The sequence below is a fragment of the Oncorhynchus masou genome, chromosome 2, assembly GCF_036934945.1.
Source record: "Oncorhynchus masou masou isolate Uvic2021 chromosome 2, UVic_Omas_1.1, whole genome shotgun sequence".
Taxonomy (NCBI): domain Eukaryota; kingdom Metazoa; phylum Chordata; class Actinopteri; order Salmoniformes; family Salmonidae; genus Oncorhynchus; species Oncorhynchus masou.
This window is the reverse complement of record NC_088213.1, coordinates 43,825,929-43,845,927: the sequence shown is the minus strand read 5'-3', so window position 1 is coordinate 43,845,927 and position 19,999 is coordinate 43,825,929. Positions and strand designations below refer to the sequence as shown.

General features: G+C 41.8%; 1 protein-coding gene across 2 annotated transcripts in view; it reads right to left on the bottom strand.

Annotated features, from left to right (window-relative positions):
* Positions 1-19,999, bottom strand: part of LOC135554182 (leucine zipper protein 2-like) — a 171,657-nt gene that overhangs the window by 58,543 nt on the left and 93,115 nt on the right. For both annotated transcript variants that reach the window (XM_064986305.1, XM_064986310.1), the window contains exons 2-4: positions 12,626-12,743; positions 9,804-9,874; positions 8,208-8,289 (exon numbers count right to left, since the gene is read on the bottom strand). In XM_064986305.1, the coding sequence (XP_064842377.1) occupies positions 8,208-8,289; positions 9,804-9,874; positions 12,626-12,743 (271 nt within the window). The remainder of the gene's footprint in view (positions 1-8,207; positions 8,290-9,803; positions 9,875-12,625; positions 12,744-19,999) is intronic.

Genomic DNA, 19,999 nt, shown 5'->3' with positions numbered 1-19,999 from the left:
TAAATCAAAGTAAAGACATATATTTTCTTACAGACTGTCCATTTTTTACAGACCGTTTCTTACATTTAAATTATGACATTTACGTTAAGCTATCATGAAGGTAGTAACTGTCACCAACCATGACACCTGCCTCCACTAGATTTCATCATACAGTATGTTGTTGCACTATCTTCAAAACAGATCTATACATCCCAAGGTCAAACAACTTAAAATGATTCTCTGCCTTTAAATCAGACATGCTGCTAATGCTCCAAGTACCTCCGTGTGGTTATATTACACATTGTACTGCTATTTCAGTTAGCTTCTAAAGATTCACAAAAACACATATAAAACTAAGTAAAACATTATGATTCACTGCTTGTTTTGACTATGATTTATCGTAAATGTGTGTATCTAGAAAAGGTAGGTTGACTGTTGGTGGGGTTGCTGTTTCTCATATTGGATGCATTTATGTCTGTGATGGGCGACTGACTATTTTCCACTGTGTGATTCATTTAATAGCCATATGCTCATTGTGTCAGAGTGATATCTTTGTTTATTGCAATCCCTATATCGCGAGCTCGGCATGTCTCTGTAGTGCAGCCATTCCCCATGCCCTGTATTTTAACAAGCAGTCAGGCCTTAAACGGCTGATGCAGATAGCGGCCAACCGCAGCCCAGGACTACAACTGTAGTAGTGGTGGGGGGGGGGGGGGGGGGAGTGGATAGTGGTGGTGGTGGGGGGGGGGGGGGAGTTATTCCAATCCCGATTCTGCTTTCTATTTCACCTCTGCGACGAAGGATTCTGAGGGAAATGTTGTCCTTCAATGAGGCCATTGAGATTGTCCCAGGGAGGAAGGGGAGAGAATTCATTGCCCAGGTGACCTCAGCTCTGAAGGCACCCGGGAGACTGTAAACTGGGGCTAGGCGGTTGACATACGAATAACATCACAGTTCATGTTGATGCATTTGTAGTTCATGGCTCTGCCCATGGGCACGTCGATAACACATCCCAGCACCACGTTCCCTTTGGGCTGTGGCATGACACACTGAAATGATGGATAGAAAATATAAAACTGTAGCATTCTACATGGTTAAGATTTGACATTTGAATTGTGTTATTACAGTATAATTCATTTGTATGACGTACTGGTTAAATCAAAGCAATAAGCCTGAGTAATGTTGGGAGAGTTTTGTGTGTTTCCAGAGCTGTTATACAATTAAACGGTATATAGCAATGCACAGCATGTGCAACTAGTGTTACAAATACGATGCCATATTTGTTATGAAAGTGATGAAATAACCAGGTCAATCTTTTTCATCATGATGTAATACTTTTTAGAATAGCATGCCTCCCACTGGGAAATTCAATCATACATTTTTGTGTGTTGTTTATCTATTGGAGTTTTTCTTGGCCTACCTACATTTGTTCATCTTTTAACGTTTGTTTACAGGCTGCGTAACTTTACTGATGCCAGGTTCGTAGACCAGTCATACAGAGGTAATACAATTGGATCTGTGTTTAATTGACAGGCACCACAGAAACTTTTTGCTAAGAAAGTTATGAGATTTGGGCATCTAGTGTTGTTGCTACTGTCTTGTCTAAGGTACCATTCATTCATGATTGGTTAGTCATGATTGGGGGGGGGGGGCTGTCATCTCACACCTATGTCATAATGTTATTCATTTTGTAAATAATTCTGACAGTAACTCTCCTTTTTAATTTCCACATGTAGCAGGGAAAGTGTTTGTTGTCCAATCTTCATGGTAGTAGGTGAGTCAGACAGACAATATAGTTATCATGCATCTAGTTAGACTATTTCTCAGCGGCGCCAGCCCGCCTCGGCCTCCTCATCTAATTGGCCTCCTCATCATCTCATCTAAAATCAAGTTTTAAAAAATTTGGTGAATCAGGTCAGATTCGGATGGAGAGTGAGTGCGTTGTTCAAGATGGATAAACAAAAGTCAAAACCAGGTGGTACACAAAAACTCCCCAAAAAAGATTTATCTGATCAAGCTCATGCCAAATTACAGAAGATAACTACATAGACCCACTACAATTTGCATACCGCCCCAACAGATCTACATATGATGCAATTGCTATTGCACTCCACACTGCCCTTTCCCACTTGGACAAAAGGAACACCTATGTGAGAATGCTATTCATTGACTACAGCTCAGCGTTCAACACCATAGTGCCCTCAAAGCTCATCAATAAGCTAAGGACCCTGGGACTTAACACCTCCTTCTGCAACTGGATCCCGGACTTCCTGATGGGTCGCCCCCCCAGGTGGTAAGGGTAGGTAACAATACATCCGCCAAGCTGATCCTCAACACAGGGGTGCGTGCTCAGTCCCCTCCTGTACTGCATGTCCAGGCACGACTCCAACACCATCATCAAGTTTGCCGATGACACAACAGCCTATAGGGAGGAGGTCAAGACCTGGCTGTGTGGTACAAGGAAAACAACCTCTCCCTCAACGTGATCAAGACAAAGGAGATGATTGTGGACTACAGAAAAAAGGGGACCGAGCACAACCCCATTCTCATCAAGTTGCAGTGGAGTAGGTTGAGAGCTTCAAGTTCCTTGGTGTACACGACAGTGTAGCCTAGTGGTTAGAGTGTTGGACTAGTAACCAGAAGGTTGCAAGTTCAAGTCCCCAAGCTGACAAGGTACAAACCTGTTGTTCTGCCCCTGAACAGGCAGTTAACCCACTGTTCCTAGGCTGTCATTGAAAATAAGATTTTGTTCTTAACTGACTTTCCTAGTTAAATAAAACAAAAAACACATCACCAACAAACTATCATGGTCCATGCACACCAAGACAGTTGTGAAGTGGGCATTACAAAACCTATTCCCCCTCAGGAGGCTGAAAAGATTTGGCATGGGTCCTCAGATCCTCAAAAGGTTCTACAGCTGCACCATTGAGAGCATGCTGATTGGTTAAATCACTGCCTGGTATGGCAACTGCTCGGCGTGTGAACGGCCCAGTACATCACAGGCCAAGCTTCCTGCCATCCAGGACCTCTATACCAGGCAGTGTCAGAGGAAGGCCCCAGCCACCCCAGTCAAAGACTTGTTCTCTCTGCTCCCGCAAGTCTAGGTCCAAGAGACTTCTAAACAAATTCTACCCCCAAGCCATAAGACTCCTGAACACCTAATCAAATGGCTACCCAAACTATTTGCATCCACTTCTTTTTTTTTTTACACCCCTGCTACTCATATGTTATCATCTATGCATAGTCACTTTAATAACTCTACCTACATGTGCATATTACCTCAACTAACTGGTGCCCAGGGACATTGACCGGTACCCCGCTGTATATACAGTTGAAGTCGGAAGTTTCCATACACCTTAGCCAAATACATTTAAACTCAGTATTTCACAATTCCTGACATTTAATCCTAGTAAAACCCTGTCTTTGGTCAGTTAGGGTCACCACTTTATTTTAGGTATGTGAAATGTAAAAATAATAGTAGAGAGAATGATTTATTTCAGCTTTTATTTCTTTCATCACATTTGTTTTATTCCCATAGCACTACACAACTGCTTCAAATAATCAAAGCTTGATAATGAGTTGGTTATTTGAATCAGCTGCGTAGTGCTTGGGCAAAAAACAAAACGTACACCCAGGGGGAACCCTGAACCGAGTTGAGGAAACCCTGGGCTTGACTGCATTGTCTGCATAATGAAACAATCCCTAGTCAGCTATTGTTTTGAAGGTGGACTGATTGTATTATTTGGAATTAATAGACTGGTTTTATGTAGCACAAACCTTCTATCCAAGCTGCAAAAGAGCATGAGGAAGGCTAAGGTAGGCTATAGGTCTACAGGACAGTTGTATATTCTTAAATGTTGAATTGGTTACTGATTAGTAAACGCTGTTGCATTCAACATTAATTTTACAATCTACATGTTTGAATTTCCCACTTTAATTACTTAACAAGGAAATACATTATTGCCGCCGGCCTACATTCTAAATAGCAGCATTGCGACAGCGTAGGCCTATAGCTTCGTAAAACATAAACGTTTGGCTTAACATGAGAAAATGACGACCAAATAAAAATAAACATGTACCCATTAAAGCAAAGTTACAGGATACTTCAAGCACTAGCACCACATAATCTGATAGCTATCGATTGGCAGCCGCGCAGAACAATTGACCGTGATCAATAGTCGAAACTTTGTGAGTGGCTGACGGGCTCATACTATTTTTTTTTTTTTTGGGAGGGGGGGGGCAAACTTTGAGAAACCGCTATGCCTGTCACGCCCTGACGTTAGTTATCTATGTTTTCTGTATTATTTTGGTCAGGTCAGGGTGTGACGAGGGTGGGTATGTGTGTTTTGTCTTGTCTAGGGTGTTTGTATATCTATGTCTAGGTAAATGTAGGTCTAAAGTGACCTGAATTGGTTCCCAATCAGAGGCAGCTGTTTATCGTTGACTCTGATTGGGGATCCTATTTAGGTTGCCATTTTCCATTTTGGTTTTGTGGGTTATTGTCTGTGTAGTTGCATGTCAGCACTTGTTATAATTAGCGTCATGTTCGTTTGTTTAATGTTCTTCGTTTATTAAAGAAGAATGTATTCTTATCACGCTGCGCCTTGGTCTCCTCGTTATGACAAACGTGACAACGCCAGTGAACTTACATTGAATATTTGAACCCAAACAAGGTTTCTGAACCACACATTATGAACATTTTAATTAAATACAAATAAAATAAAAAGGGATCTTTTGAGTGGAACCACAGCTTCACGGTCATCAAATTCTCTAAATGTTATAGGCATTTATGATGAGTATGTGTTTCCCATCGCAAATGTCAATTTCCAAGTACAGCTACAGCTGATCGCTGTATGTGGTCCACTGGGGGTACTAAATTATAGTTTTTGCGTGTAAGGAGAGGAAGATACAGATTCAGCTCCTAAATGATTGAAATCATGTATTCCCTTTAACACCATATTGATAATTGATTATCAGTTGCACTAATTTCATAACATTTTCAGAAATTCCAAATGAGGCAACCCAAGATTATGAAATGTATGAAGTGAGAACGGCTCATTAAAACATAAGCACGTTTAAAAATAACGTTGACGGTTTCGTGCAGTATCGTCCCGAACAAATTCATTTCACTGTGCTTGTTACTAACCCTGGCTTCCACTTTTGTTGCTTAGTAGGATAATAGAAAACAAACTCTAGAGCTCCCTAGGGGCAGATTACAACTCCAATCAAACAATGTCTTCTACCCAATGCCACACATCAAATTCGCCCAGCTACGGAGATGTCAAATAACCTCAACTCACACTCTGTTTCTTCACATAGAGCTGTAGGCATGGTCTCAATTGAAAATAAAAAACTGCACCTTATTACAAACAAGACAGGTATTCATTTAGCATCATCGCACGCTTTCCAAAACTCTATTAGCACACTGACTAGTGGCAGTAGCAGAGTTATGCTGTATATGATACAACCAAGAAACTCAACTTTAACACACATTCCAGCCCGTCGTAACCGGGCTGGTAACATCATAAAAAAAACGGTTATTTCCCCTTGAGAAAACACAGGCATTGATTTGATGCATTGCAGTAATCAATACAATTTCCTTTAATATAGATAATTAACTCCCTTACACCAGGGACTTGTCACTCATCTGAACATGAAAATGTCAACAGCAACAGTTTGATTGTTGGCTACCCACATCAGCCACCCTTGTTCTGTGCTGTGGAAATAAGACGGACGACCATTTTAAGACGTCCATGTTGTTCTTATTAGCATATATTGAATATCTCAAAGCCATTCCACGGTCTGTTTTAAACATTAATTAGGCCTCCCGTTGATTTTCTGATCATTTGTTTTGAGGGGGAATTAGATAGCCATAAGAGATGTGGCAGTAAATAGCAAGGCACAAAACAAGGCACAAAAAACCTACAGGCTAATCCATAGAGTTCTTTAGGCATGAAAAAGGGTCCATATGAGTATAATGTTAATTTCTGATATTATCATGGCTTTTGTAGCTGTTATAAAAGCTTTATGTGGGCCTACAGTAAAGTTCATTTATACATAAAGGGCATACAGTAAACTGTTACCTATAGGTTTCATTCATACAGTAGGTATAAACATGACTCTGCATGTGTGGTACCGAAGTTCCCTTGTAGCCTGCTATTCTCAGACGTCTGTATAGATTGGCAATGTAATAACGTCTGAATAGAACAGAATTTATACTAGAACGACAGCCAGGTATAATTGAAAAATGACTGAGTTGCATGAAGGATAGAGGCCTGGATTACTGGGCAAATGAAAAGGAATGTTTATGACAGGATGATAAAAGGAACAAAATGTAAAAAAGGTGCCTGGTCTATTAAGTTTTTATCAGAAACCTATCGTTTAAGGAGCGAGCGAAGAGTGGACCGACCTCCCTCACTATGCTTCCTATTTCTGGGTTAGACCTACAGTTGAAGTCAGAAGTTTACATACACTTAGGTTGGAGTCATTAAAACTCGCCTTTCAACCACTCCACAAATGTCTTGTTAACAAACTATAGTTTTGGCAAGTCTGATAGGACATCTACTTTGTGCATGACACAAGTCACTTTTCCAACAACTGTTTACAGACAGATTATTTCACTTATAATTCACTGTATCACAATTCCAGTGGGTCAGACGTTTACATACACTAAGTTGACTGTGCCTTTAAACAGCAAGGAAAATTCCAGAAAATGATGTGATGGCTTTGGAAGCTTCTAATAGGCTAATTGACATCATTTGAGTTGCACCTGTGGATGTATTTCAAGGCCTACCTTCAAACCCAGTGCCTCTTTGCTTGACATCATGGGAAAATCCAAAGAAATCAGCCTCAGAAAAAAACTGTAGACCTCTACACATCTGGTTCATCCTTGGGAGCAATTTCCAAATGCCTGAAGGTACCACATTCATCTGTACAAACAATAGTACGCAAGTATAAACACCATGGGACCACGCAGCCGTCATACCGCACAGGAAGGAGACGCGTTCTGTCTCCTAGAGATGAACGTACATTGGTGCAAAAAGTGCAAATCAATCCCAGAACAACAGCAAAGGACCGTGTGATGATGCTGGAGGAAACAGATACAAAAGTATCTGTATCCACAGTAAAACGAGTCCTATATCGACATAACCTGAAAGGCCGCTCAGCGAGGAAGAAGCCACTGCTCCAAAACCGCCATAAAAAAGCCAGACTACGGTTTGCAACTGCACATGGGGTCAAAGATTGTACTTTTTGGAGAAATGTCCTCTGGTCTGATGAAACAAAAATAGAACTGTTTGGCCATAATGAACATTGCTATGTTTGTAGGAAAAAGGGGGAGGCTTGCAAGCCAAAGAACACCATCCCAACCGTGAAGCATGGGGGTGGTTTCCTGCAGGAGGGACTGGTGCACTTCACAAAATAGATGGCATCATGAGGTAGGAAAACGATGTGGATATATTGAAGCAACCTCTCAAGACATCAGTCAGGAAGTTAAAGATTGGTCGCAAATGGGTCTTCCAAATGGACAATGAATCCAAGCATACTTCCAAAGTTGTGGCAAAATGGCTTAAGGACAACAGAGTCAAGGTATTGGAGTGGCCATCACAAAGCCCTGACCTCAATCCTATAGAACATTTGTGGGCAGAACTGAAAAAGCGTGTGCGAGCAAGGAGGCTTACAAACCTGAGTCAGTTATACCAGCTCTGTCAAGAGGAATGGGCCAAAATTCACCAAACTTATTGTGGGAAGGTTGTGGAAGGCTACCCGTAACGTTTGACCGAAGTTAAAGAATTTAAAGGCAATGCTGCCAAATACTAAGTGAGTGTATGTAAACTTCTGACCACTGGGAATGTGATGCAAGAAATAAAAGCTGAAATAAATCATTCTCTCAACTATTATTCTGACATTTCACATTCTTAAAATAAAGCGGTGGTCCTAACTGACCTAAGACAGGGAATTTTTACGAGGATTAAATGTCAGAAATTGTGAAAAGATTAGTTTAAATGTATTTGGCTAAAGTGTATGTAAACGTCCAACTTCAACTGTAGCTCTCTCACTCTCCCAGGCTGGTTATTAAGTGGTGGGAGGGAGGGGGCCAGCCAGGAGAGATGACTGCTGGGTAATGAGATGGGTGACGGGCGCCCACAGGCCCGGATGACAGGTGACAAGGGGGAGGTTAGAGGAGTGAGCTGTAGACGAGGTGAGGACGACTGAGGGCTCCTACTCACCGTGGCCTGCTGTTTCTCGGCTTGCTCCGTTGCCTCGTCCAGCTGCTTCTGCAAGGCAGCCTGGAGGGACTTCATCTCTCCCCTGTTGAAAGGAAAGGTGAGAAACCTTCAGTTAGCACATATCCTTCTCCTCTCCAACTCTTCTCTGACTTCCCGCAGTGGCGAGGCAGTAGTAATAGTATCTCAAGCACTGGCTGACTGACTGAGCACTGAGTAGGATCAAGCCATCAAATCAATTCATGCTTACTTTTTCTACCAAACATTTGTGATAGAATGCGTGACGAAATACCAAACTTTAATCCAGAATACCAGTATACGATTACAGCAGCAAAGGAATTATTCCCTTTGACTGGGCTTAGTGTAGGTTTAGAGTTTAATTACATACGACTTGGTCATGGTCCATCACTTGTGCAGTCGAGGAGCAGCATCTGCAGTCAACAGCACTGTTTGTCAAACTCGGAAAGAAAAGTCTCTCTTCACTGCTGTGCTGCCCTGTCATATTTCACATGCCAATGGTTGTGCCTGTTGGCATGAGCCCAGCCAAGCAAACATTTTTCTTTTACGCTAGTTGGCATTTCATTTTTCTGATCTCACCCTAAAACCAGCAGTATGACGTTTTAAGGGGAGACAGAGCGATTTTTTAGAAGTTAGAATCTGAGGTTGACATTTAAAGGGAGCGCAACACCATTTGGTGATGTAAGTGAGCTTCAAGTCAACACGTTGAGTCAACATTTTCTCACCAATATTTAGAGACTTTTGCCTATGGGCTACAAACAACCCAAAATTATTCTGAGTGACATTTTCCTCAGGCAACACAGCACTAAACTGTGAATAAAATAATGTATAACCCATTATGGGTATCTGTGGAAAGGCAGTTACTATTTTAACCAAAGCACAAAAGTAAATGTTTGACTTTCAGTACTGTCTTCCCCTGCCCCTCCTTATATTTCATTGGCCACTCAAGTTGCCTGTATTTTTGCAGTTTTAAATATAGTAATTGGTTATGCCTAGGATTAGGTCAAATGTGGTGGTAAGGACGAGGGTTAACGTTTTTGTTTTTTCATCTTGTAACCCTCACGTTTGTAATTATTCGACATGTGTTGACCTGAGGATGTGGCTACCATGGTTTCACATTAAAATAGTTGCTAGTTATTACTCCCTCAAAGCAATCATAAACATGCTTAAAAGCTGTCAAAAACAAATGATTTTCCATAAATCAGCAGCCTGGATCGCTTGTGATGAAGTCATTTGATAATCATTCTTGGCAATGGAATGAACCAAGAGCAGGATTCATTCGGATTTAAAGTGGAAAACAGGTGGCTGCTTAAATCATCTGTGGACCAGGAGCCATTGCTCCAATAAAACATTGTTTTATGGTTTGTTTATGATTGTCATGTGTTATTGATATGTTGGTTTGCTATTCATAAAGCAGTAGGATATAAGTATATACTGTGTATACCAAAGGCTGAATTTCAGGTAACATCACATTGTTCCTGCACCATAAAAGGAATTAAAAGTAATGTTGCTCTTCGAAAGAATCAATACGGTAGGACTTTGCAATAGCAAATGGTTCATGGTTAAGAAGCTTAGATCTACCTCTGCTTGTGGCTGAGCGCCAGGATTTTCAGGACATCCGCCTTGGCCACGGAGTCGTCATTTTTCAGTGTCTAGAAGAGAGGAATGAGAGCTTTTTAGTCTCACAAGAGAAATTGGTTTATTATATGACCACTCACAGTCTCACTCCAACACTCCAATGTGAAGGAGCTGATTCAAAGCACTCATAGGAACAGAAAGAATACAACAGTGCCCCTTTCGAGTGTAAATGCACACATTGCTCCAAGCTGTCATACAGTAGCCTATCTATGCTCGGGCAAAAAAAGATGTGAATAATTATTAGAATTTTTCATACATATTGTGTAACGCCTCATAGATTATTGATGTGTATGCTTTTATGAGGGTAGTCAAATACTTTTTGTGGTCCAAAAAGTATTAGTTCATTTGTAAGCTTGTAGGAACTCATATAGTTTAGATTCAGGTTTGAGGGTAATTATTAATCTTTTTTATGACACTTTTTGGGGAAGAAAATTGAAGTGGTATAGTGTCTTGTTAATAATAAATTAGATCTTCATTTCCATAAATACACTAATTTGAGTTCAATAATTGCAGCTCTGCAAGATTACTGAACGGTTTTAAAATGTGCTTCAGTATAATAATGAGAAGAGACATTCTGATAAATACCAATATTTTTTATCACAAAAACTTTAACCTGGGTGCATCCAATCAGGGCTTGATTTAGAGGGATGCTGGCACTACCACAACAAACCAGGACACCTCTGTAAGCAGTTGAGTTGCAAAGGAATGGCCCACATTAAACCATATACTAGGCACACCACAGAGCAACTGCCAAGAATCAAAGCTCTATCATGCAAAGTTTAATTATGAAGGGTTGACCCAGCACCCAAGGGATGTCTAATTAAAATAATAAACACTTAGGACAGTAAATCTCCACCAGAAAGGTTAATCAGTTACACATACATAATTGATTACTCTAAAAAGTTACTGTTGATCGTTTTCACCCCTTTTTTTGGTAAGAGATCCATCCCCCCTCGCTTCTCCCTTCATCTCCCGCCCCCTGCTTTTCCCGGTACATTTGCACAAGGCACAGGGTACACTGCCATCCAAGTCTGCACATAATCACATAATATACAGTAGCTGACTGACGTCAAAGCCTGCACCGGGGACATTGGTAGCGTAGACTACACACAGTGCCAGCCAGCCCCGACCAAGGGACAATGGATGCCACCGAAAACTGTCAGGAGGACAACACCATGAACCCAGGTTGGCCAGGTCACGTCATACAAGTAGACAGGGTGTATTTGGGAAGTCATTGATTAAAACTGAAATGGGCTACAGCCATCCAAGCCTACTAAATCGAACACAGCAGCCCAGACTAATCCAAGGGACCACTGCCTACCACAATTGGCAAAAGAGATTCTATTCAAGACTGACTAGGGGACAATGATACTCTGGCTAACACCTGAGAGACACATTTGTGTCTGCTGGTTCTCTGTGGGACACAGGATGTTGAAAGTAGAATTTTGGACTGAAAATACTCGTCAAACCAAACGTCTTTTTCAATTCAATTCATTCCCTACTTGTTTGACGAGAACTGAAATGGAATCGACCGGAGCCCTGATCAGTGGCGATATACAGATGTGTCAGAGAAAGAAAAAACGTATTGCCCTGCTGCGGTAAACAATTTAACAACCAAATTACACTGGATTCACAAGACCTAGGATGAACTATGTTTATGTGGTCTTCCATCCAAGCCGTGCCCCCAATTCTCTACGGGAGTGATGATCATACATTTCTGTCTTTTACCTCTCATTACCTGTCATTCCCCATTCCGTCAGTCCTATTCTGCACTGTGCTCACAGGAATGAGTAACGTTGTAGCGTACATGTACACACAACATCCGGTCTATACAGCGTTTGCGGATCTGTATGTCAAAAAACGGACGGCATTAAGTTGTGGTAGATATCGAGGGTAGAAGCAGAGATACCATTTAAAACATTTCAGTGCTTGCTCAAGTCCGCCTGGACTTCAAGGTGGATAGGGTTTGCACCATTGGGACAATTCCATTTGTTTCATTGAGACAGGCAATTTCAAAATCGAGCACATCTAAAAGTATTTGAAAGATGTAAAATGACGTAACATAAACATCCTCCAGCAGCATCACACATGCACATCCTGTCACGATAGTTATTAGATCCTCTGGTAAAAAAAAATCTTCTGCAAGTAAACAAAAGGGTCGCTATCCAGAACCTAAAAGGGTTCTTCGGCTGTCCCCATAGGAGAACCTGTTGAACTGTTTTTGCTTCCAAGTAGAACCCTTTTGGTTCCATGTAGTGCCCTTTCCACAGAGGGTTCTACATGGAACCGAAAAGGGTTCTAAAAAAACCTGTGACCAAAAAGAGTTATACATGGAATGAAAAATGGTTATCTTATTGGGACAGCTGAAGAACCCTTTTCAAAGAGTGCAGAGACAGATTTCCCAACACCGTCACCTTGGAGTAATTCTTCAGTTTTTACAACTGTACCTCAACTACAGGAATTCCACTTCCAAAACAGCTTTGCATTCGTATTCATATCAGGGGGACTGATCGTCAAAACGAAGGACATATCGCTTATTTACTTTTGATAAATGAGGCCCCAAGTATGTAGTGGCTCATTATACGCTAGGACAGCGGATGAGAACGAGTGAATCACAGCCTGAGCTGAATTCTTAAGCCATTTTTTAAAGTCCTAAAACAGAGCCCTTCGAAATAACTTCAGGGTTCCAAAGGCACTCAAAGCCATCCACCTTTCTTTAACATCCCACTATAATCTGTCAGAAAAGGAAACAGTGGGGCTCTAACCTGAAGGTTGCCTTTTATGCTGTCCAGTTCCTTTGAAGTCTTGGAGAGTTGACGCATGATGCCAGTCCGCTCGGTGAAGACCTCCTTCAGCTTCTGCTCCAGCCCCTCATAGCCATGTCTGTCAAGGGGGAGAGAGAAGAGAGATTTCACTACTTTATGTCCGCTTGAGAGAATCACACTTTATTGGCACCCTTGGGAGTAGGAGACGGTGTTAAGTGGATTAAAAGTGTTGTCATTAGAGCAAAAATGTAAAGAAATACAGACAAACTAATATCTACTGAATGCTCAGTTCTTGGTTTCGAGATAAAAAAGCACTTCACTCACCCTATCAATTTGGGAAAGTGTTGTACTCCGATTTGTCATTTGACCAGAGGTCCGCCTCTGCATTTCTATCAAGTAATCCAACTGTCAAAAAGACTGAAATATACACAACACCAATTTGTCAAATGGCTTTTCTATTTCTATATAAATCCAACTATTGGAATGTAAATTAGGACAATTTTTAATGGTGACCTTGCCAAGAGGCAAACATGACTTTTTGTGCACATGTGCATGCAAATTTGGTCATTACAGACTCTTGTCTGAGAATCCTGAATGAATGCATTCCATATGATGGAATATGTGCACCCAGCAAACCGGGAACATTACAGACCTACGATTCCCATTAAGTTCTAAATAGGGTTTTATCTAATATTAGGATGATAACATCCCCAAAACACTCAAAGAATGAAAAATATATATATTTGGGAATGTGCACAACATCTGAACAACCACCACAGAACATTCTGGGGATGTTCTGGGAACCTTCACATAACCAATTTTGGTTTGCTGGGTATACTGATAAAAGATTAATTGAAAAGTAATTTTTTATGAGTCCGTTTGACTTTGTCTATACCTTTCGCCTACTATTTTAGGGGTTTGCGTCTCTGACCTTACTAGCCTACCAATTGATAAAACAGACATGTGGCTTTTGAATGACAAGCACACTCGTCAGCCAAGTGAAGTAGAGTTAGGGGACAAGTGAAGTAGAGTTAGGGGACCCAGTGGGTGAAAGCTCAGTAGTGGCAAATAAAGAGCTGGAGAAGAAACTGACAGCTCTGGCCTTTTGGGGCCACGGTTGGCCATGTGAGCTCTCTCTCTCTGTCTCTCTCTCTCTCTCTCTCTCTCTCTCTCTCACTCTGTCTCTCTCTTTCTCTGGTCAGAGAGAAAGACATTGCAGCTTGCCTACATCTTCTCTAGTGCCAACTGCCGATGTCAGATTGAAAATCTATTTTTATTGAATGCAACACCCTCATTTACAAACACAAATAAACTAATCAATCTTTTGGAAGCTTCCTCAAGATCAAGCTGGTCAGCCTGTGGTTTTCAATGTAACCGGTCGTCCATTTTATATCGACATGCTGTGCATCACTGATTGCTTTCAACTCCGCACAACAGAATCATTATGTGCAAATGTTGTGCGTTACAAAAAAACATTAAACCACTCCCCCTGTTTGACCCTCCCCTTAATTTGACATGCTAAATGGCCAATAAAAGCACTATCTTTACAAGTGACAAGAACATCAAGGATCTTCTACAATAAAAACCAAGAACCAGGAAGTGTAGGGGGGAAAACAACATCCTTCCCACACTGCAGAAATGCCTGTTAGACCAATACCCAAATGACATTGCTTTGTCTTACGTTAGAAGCTCCTGAGGAAAGAGTAGAGCTGCAAGTGCAAGAAAATGTGACTTATCATCTGGAGAAAAACAACAACACGCCATGCAGCTTAATGAGCTTCACTGTAAACCCCTCTGAGAGTGGATTTTGGGGAGCAGGTTTGAAACAAAATATATATACTTTGTAATTGTTTTTAATCCATGCACTTTTAAATGCAACACCGCTGCCATCATATTCGGGCTGAATCTGGGAGGGCTCCCCACCTGTTCGACCTGGGGCCTTGTTCCAAAAGTCTCAAATCCCATCACCGGATCAAGCACAATAACACATAAATCAGTAATAGAAAAGCAGTTCTTAAGAAATAAATAACATGTTGTAATGTATCCTGCGCATGAGTTGCCACCGTATGGCATCTGTGAAATCTATTGCTAGCTCACGCAACAGAGAGAGGTGAGGAAATCACTCCCAGTCTGCCAGCTTATTCATTACCCAATGGAATTGGCCCATCCGCGGGAGGGGAATGAATAAGACTCGTAATTTGAGGCCCACTGAAACAGCTATATATCATATGAAGAGTCACAGATAACAGTAAAGAACTTGGTCCGATATTGGTGCACACGGTCCGACATAAATTGGTAATTACTGCCAAAAATGGCACCAGATACATAATTATGTTATGACCTTTCTCCGACACCGGCGTCCTGGCAACCTCTCGGTTTCACGGCTCCATTGGACAGAGAAAAGTGTGCTAATGAGAATCGGGTTGTCTGACAAACAGACTTATGATCAGATACGAGGCCGCTGTCCTCAGAATTCTGCTGCCAATGATCACATGATAACATATTTTTTTATTTGGGCCTCTGCAATTCCCACATTCTTTTACATCCATCTTGATCTAGCATCTTAAAGCCAAGCCAGTAAAACATGACCAGCTCGAAATAATGAAAAGTACCACACACTCACACACACAAAAAAAAATGCAGACAAATTAGCTTTCTCCTACATGAGGAGCAACATCATTTATTGGTGGATACTGCGTAAAGTTCTCGCGGACAAACATTTCTCCAGCAAATCACAGCAAGTTTCTGAGTAATATGAGGTTGACCCTGCCATGTAAAAGAGAAGTGCTGAGCCGTGGGCCTGGAGAGGGAAAAAGTGCTGAGGTCCACAATCAACAGCAAAACAACAGCTCAATAAAGGGAAGGCAAGGCCATGCCACTTTCCCTCTCTACCGAGAGAGCAGCTGCAGAAGCAGCTTGGTCTTCAGTTCAGTTGACAGGGCTGGCCTGGAAACGCTCTATCGTAGCACCGGTTAACAGCTATTGACCAGGGCCTTTTTTTAAATAATGGCTAATAGCTTATGAGATCATTCAGCCTCTCTGTGCAACGCCACGGCAGTCAAAGTGTGGAAATTATGTGTAGGAGGTGAGGGAGCGAAGCCATCTGTGAGTGTACATAAAAACAGTATGTAGGCCTGGCTCGCTTATACACACTGGTGTGTGTAAAATCAAGAATGTCCACGCTTGTTGAGGGCACAGTTGTTAGTTGTGATTCATACATTTGGCTATCTACTAGAGGGATCAAAGGAGAACCAGAAGTGAGCGTGGCTTATCTGATTGGGATACTTCCATCCAGCCACCGGGCAATGCTTAATAAATCATTAACAAAGGCATTTCTAAATATTTATATCTGCTTTTGACAAAAAATGACAATTAAATAAATGCCTTCTCATCCAACTTGAAGAAATTCAAGGGGTCTCTAACAATGTGCGCTGAGAGTCGGAAAGCAAGTTCAGGGAGTTAGAGTTTTAGTAAACAAACACAAAATAATACAAAATAAGAAACACAAACAACGCACAGAAACGTAAACAATGGCGCCTGGGGAAGGAACCAAAGGGAGTGACATATAAAGGGCAGAAAATCAAGGAGGTGATGGAGTCCAGGTGAGTGTCATTATGCACTGATGCGCATAACGATGGGGACAGGTGTGCCCCATAACAAGCATCCTGGTGACCTACAGGCCGGAGAGGGAGCACACGTGACAGTACTCCCTCCACGACGTGCGGCCCCAGCCGCAGGACGCCGACCAAGATGACGATCCCGGATCAGCAGCAGACCGGTCACCTCTGCCAAGGCGTGGGAACCTGTCGATTCGGGTGAGGCGTGGGTGCATGGTGACCTAGAGCGCCGGAGAGAGAGCATACGTGACAGCACCCCTTCCCCGGCACGCGACTCCAGCCGCAAGACGCCAACCACAGGGACGATCCCGGGGATAAGGGGCGGACCGGTTGCCTCCTCTGAGGCGCAGAAACCTGACAAACAGGCTGAGGCGTGAGAGCCTGTCGAGCCGGCTGAGACCTCCCCGTGTTGCCTCGGTCGAGGCACGGGAACCTGTTCACCCAGCTGAGGCATGGGAGCCTATCGAACCCGCTGAGGCATAGGAGCCTATCGATCCCGCTGAGGTATGGAAACCCATCGAGACAGCTAAGCCAGGGGAACCCGTGGAGCCCGCCGAGGCATGGGAATCCGACAAACCGGCTGAGGCCTCCCAGGTAGCATTTCTGACACCCGGACCCAACATCACGTCTAACACACACACAAAAAAACACTCTTCGGTGAGGCGTCATTCTGTAACGATGTGCGCTGAGAGTCAGGAAGCAAGTTCAGGGAGTGAGTGTTTTAATAAATAAACACGAACAACGCACAGACATGACACAGAAACAATGACGCCTGGGGAAGGAACCAAAGGGAGTGACATATAAAGGGCAGGTAATCAAGGAGGTGACGGAGTCTAGGTGAGTGTCATTATGCACTGATACGCGTAACGATGGTGACAGGTGTGAGACATATCAATCATCCTGGTGACCTAGAGGCCGGAGAGAGAGCACATGTGACAGGGTCTCAATACTTTTGCAGACACTAACTGTAGCTGGCTGGCAATGCTTCATATTAATAGGCATTTATCAATGACCTATTCACAATCCATAAATCTTTCTTTTAAAATAAACTAGGCATTCATTGATATTAATGGATGTACTTACTTGAAAGGATCCTACTCACACCAGAAGTAAGGATGTATGATAATAAAAGGAATATGAATAATAAGTAATTCCCATGGTGCCCCATGCGAGGACAATCCATAGATATTTTGTATATGAACACAAAACTACACTGAGTGTGGAAAACATTAGGAACATCTTCCTAATATTGAATTGCCTCCATTTTGCCCTCAGAACAGCCTCAATTTGTCAAGACATGAACTTTACAAGGTGTCAAAAGCGTTCCACATGGATGCGGGCCTATGTTGACTCCGATTCTTCTATTCTTGATACACACGGGAAACTGTTGAGCGTGAAAAACCAAGCAGCATTTCAGTTCTCGACATACTCAAACTGATGCGCCTTAAATCTTTTGTTTTTCCCATTCATCCTCTGAATGGCATACATGCACAATCAAAGTCTCAATTGTCTCAAGCATTAAAAATACTTCTTGAACCTGTCTCTTCCCCTTCATCTACACTTGACTGAAGTGGATTTAAGGTGTCATCAATAAGGGATCATAGATTTCGCCTGGATTCACCTGGTCAGTCTATGTCATGGAAAGAGCAGGTATTCCTAATGTTTTGTAAACTCAGTGTATATTAAGCATTGCCCGGTAGCAAGAAAGATGAAACCCCAGCAGATAACCCTTATTTAAGAATGCGCTCCGAAACCAATATTGCGTGGCGAACAAACTGAAGGGGAACATATTTTACGATGAACAAGCTACAAGATTTGTAAGTGCTAGCATTTAATCCGTCAAGTATAAAAGGACTTTACTTGCTGTAATGCAGATTATGAGGAGACAGCAGTGTATGTAGTGCCTCCAAGTTCAGGCTGGATTATTTGTGTCATTAAGAGGGTGCAAATAAATAGTCGTAATAAAGGGAAATGCCCAAGGCTTGTCGAAAAATGTACATATTTCTTTACCCAAGCATGACTACTACTGACTCTTGTCTTGTATAAACATAGCAGACAGCAGGGAATAGGAATTGCATTGGTTGTCAGACTGACACAAAATCTTCTTTAATTGTTTGGTTGACGGACATGGTAAAATGGTAAAACAAGCTGGTGCATGATATCTAAGTAAGCCTCAAGGTTGTCCTTGCCTAAGGTAGAGTATCCCATGATAAGCTGCAGACCACACTATCTACCTAGAGAGTTTTCAACTGTACTTTTTGTAGCGGTCTACATACCACAGACCAGTGCTGGCACTAAGACCGCACTCAATGAGCTGTATTCCGCCATAAGCAAACAGGAAAACGCTCATCCAGAGGCGGTGCTCCTAGTGGCCGGGGACTTTAATGCAGGGAAACTTAAATCAGTTTTACTACATTTCTATCAGCATGTTAAATGTGCAAGCAGAGTGGGAAAAAAACTCTAGACCACCTTTACTCCACAGTATGTACAAAACACTCCCTCGCCCTCCATTTGGAAAATCTGACCATAATTCTATCCTCCTGATTCCTGCTTACAAGCAAAAATTAAGCAGGAAGCACAGTCAATAAAAAAATGGTCTGATGAAGCAGATGCAAAGCTACAGGACTGTTTTGCTAGCACAGACTGAGTATGTTAGAATATGTTCCGAGATTCATCCAACGGGTGCCCCCGCACATTGACTCTGTACCGGTACCCCCTGTATATAATCTCGCTATTGTTATTTTACTGCTGCTCTTTAATCACTTGTTCCTTTTATTTCTTATTTCTTATTTTTTCCAACTGCATTGTTGATCAATGTCAGTATATTGATCTATGTCATATTCATTGACAGTATCCAAAGCCAGCTAACAAGAGTTGTTTGTATCTCCCTCCAAGGTCTTGCATGAGATGAATGTTCTCTCTTTTCGTATTGATTTGTTTTTCTTTGTGATTTATATCTGAAATTAAAGAGTGGGGGTTCTGAGATTAAAAGAGACACTAAAATGTACATTTGCATGCCTATGAAAAAAAACGAATTAGGTTTCTTAATTATTTAGGAACTTTAAAAGTGGTGTGTGTTTGTAGGTGTGTGCGTTTTTGTAATGTGATCCACTACCCAATTTCTTTGTCAGGGACCTACTATGAAAGGGCCTGAAAACTTTTGATTAACGAATTGATTGATACATTTTTCACTGATACAACAGTAATCTGATTATATTTCGTAATTAAAAAGTAATTAGCTGTTCTGAGAAATATGTTGGAAAAGTTCAACTACCTTAATCAGGTGCAAATAAGGACATTTCACATTGATTTGTGTTAACACATTACTGACTAGTTTTTTGAGCAGATAATGAAATATTTGACTTATCATTGGGAATGGAAAGATTGCAGTGTCAGTTCCATTGATTCACTTGCCCCAGTCTGCTGCCCCCACATAACTGTGACAAGTCTAAATTAAACTTGAGATAGATGGAGTATTCTATTGAGTCCTAGAAGACCTAGTTAAAAAAAATCTTAGACCTTTCCTTTTAAGAGGCCACCCAAATCAATTCCCTGAGGTAAAGCTGTGTGTGTATGTGTGTAAATCCCCTGACTGAACTGACCTGGCCTGCATCTTTAATGATCAACCAGAACAAATGATTTCAGGGTGGACCTTTGGGGACCAGTACGACCCAAAAATTCCCCCTGCTTATACATGTGTAGGGTAAAGATGCATTGCAGATATATGAGACCATTTTCAGTGTCCCCCAACCCAAGC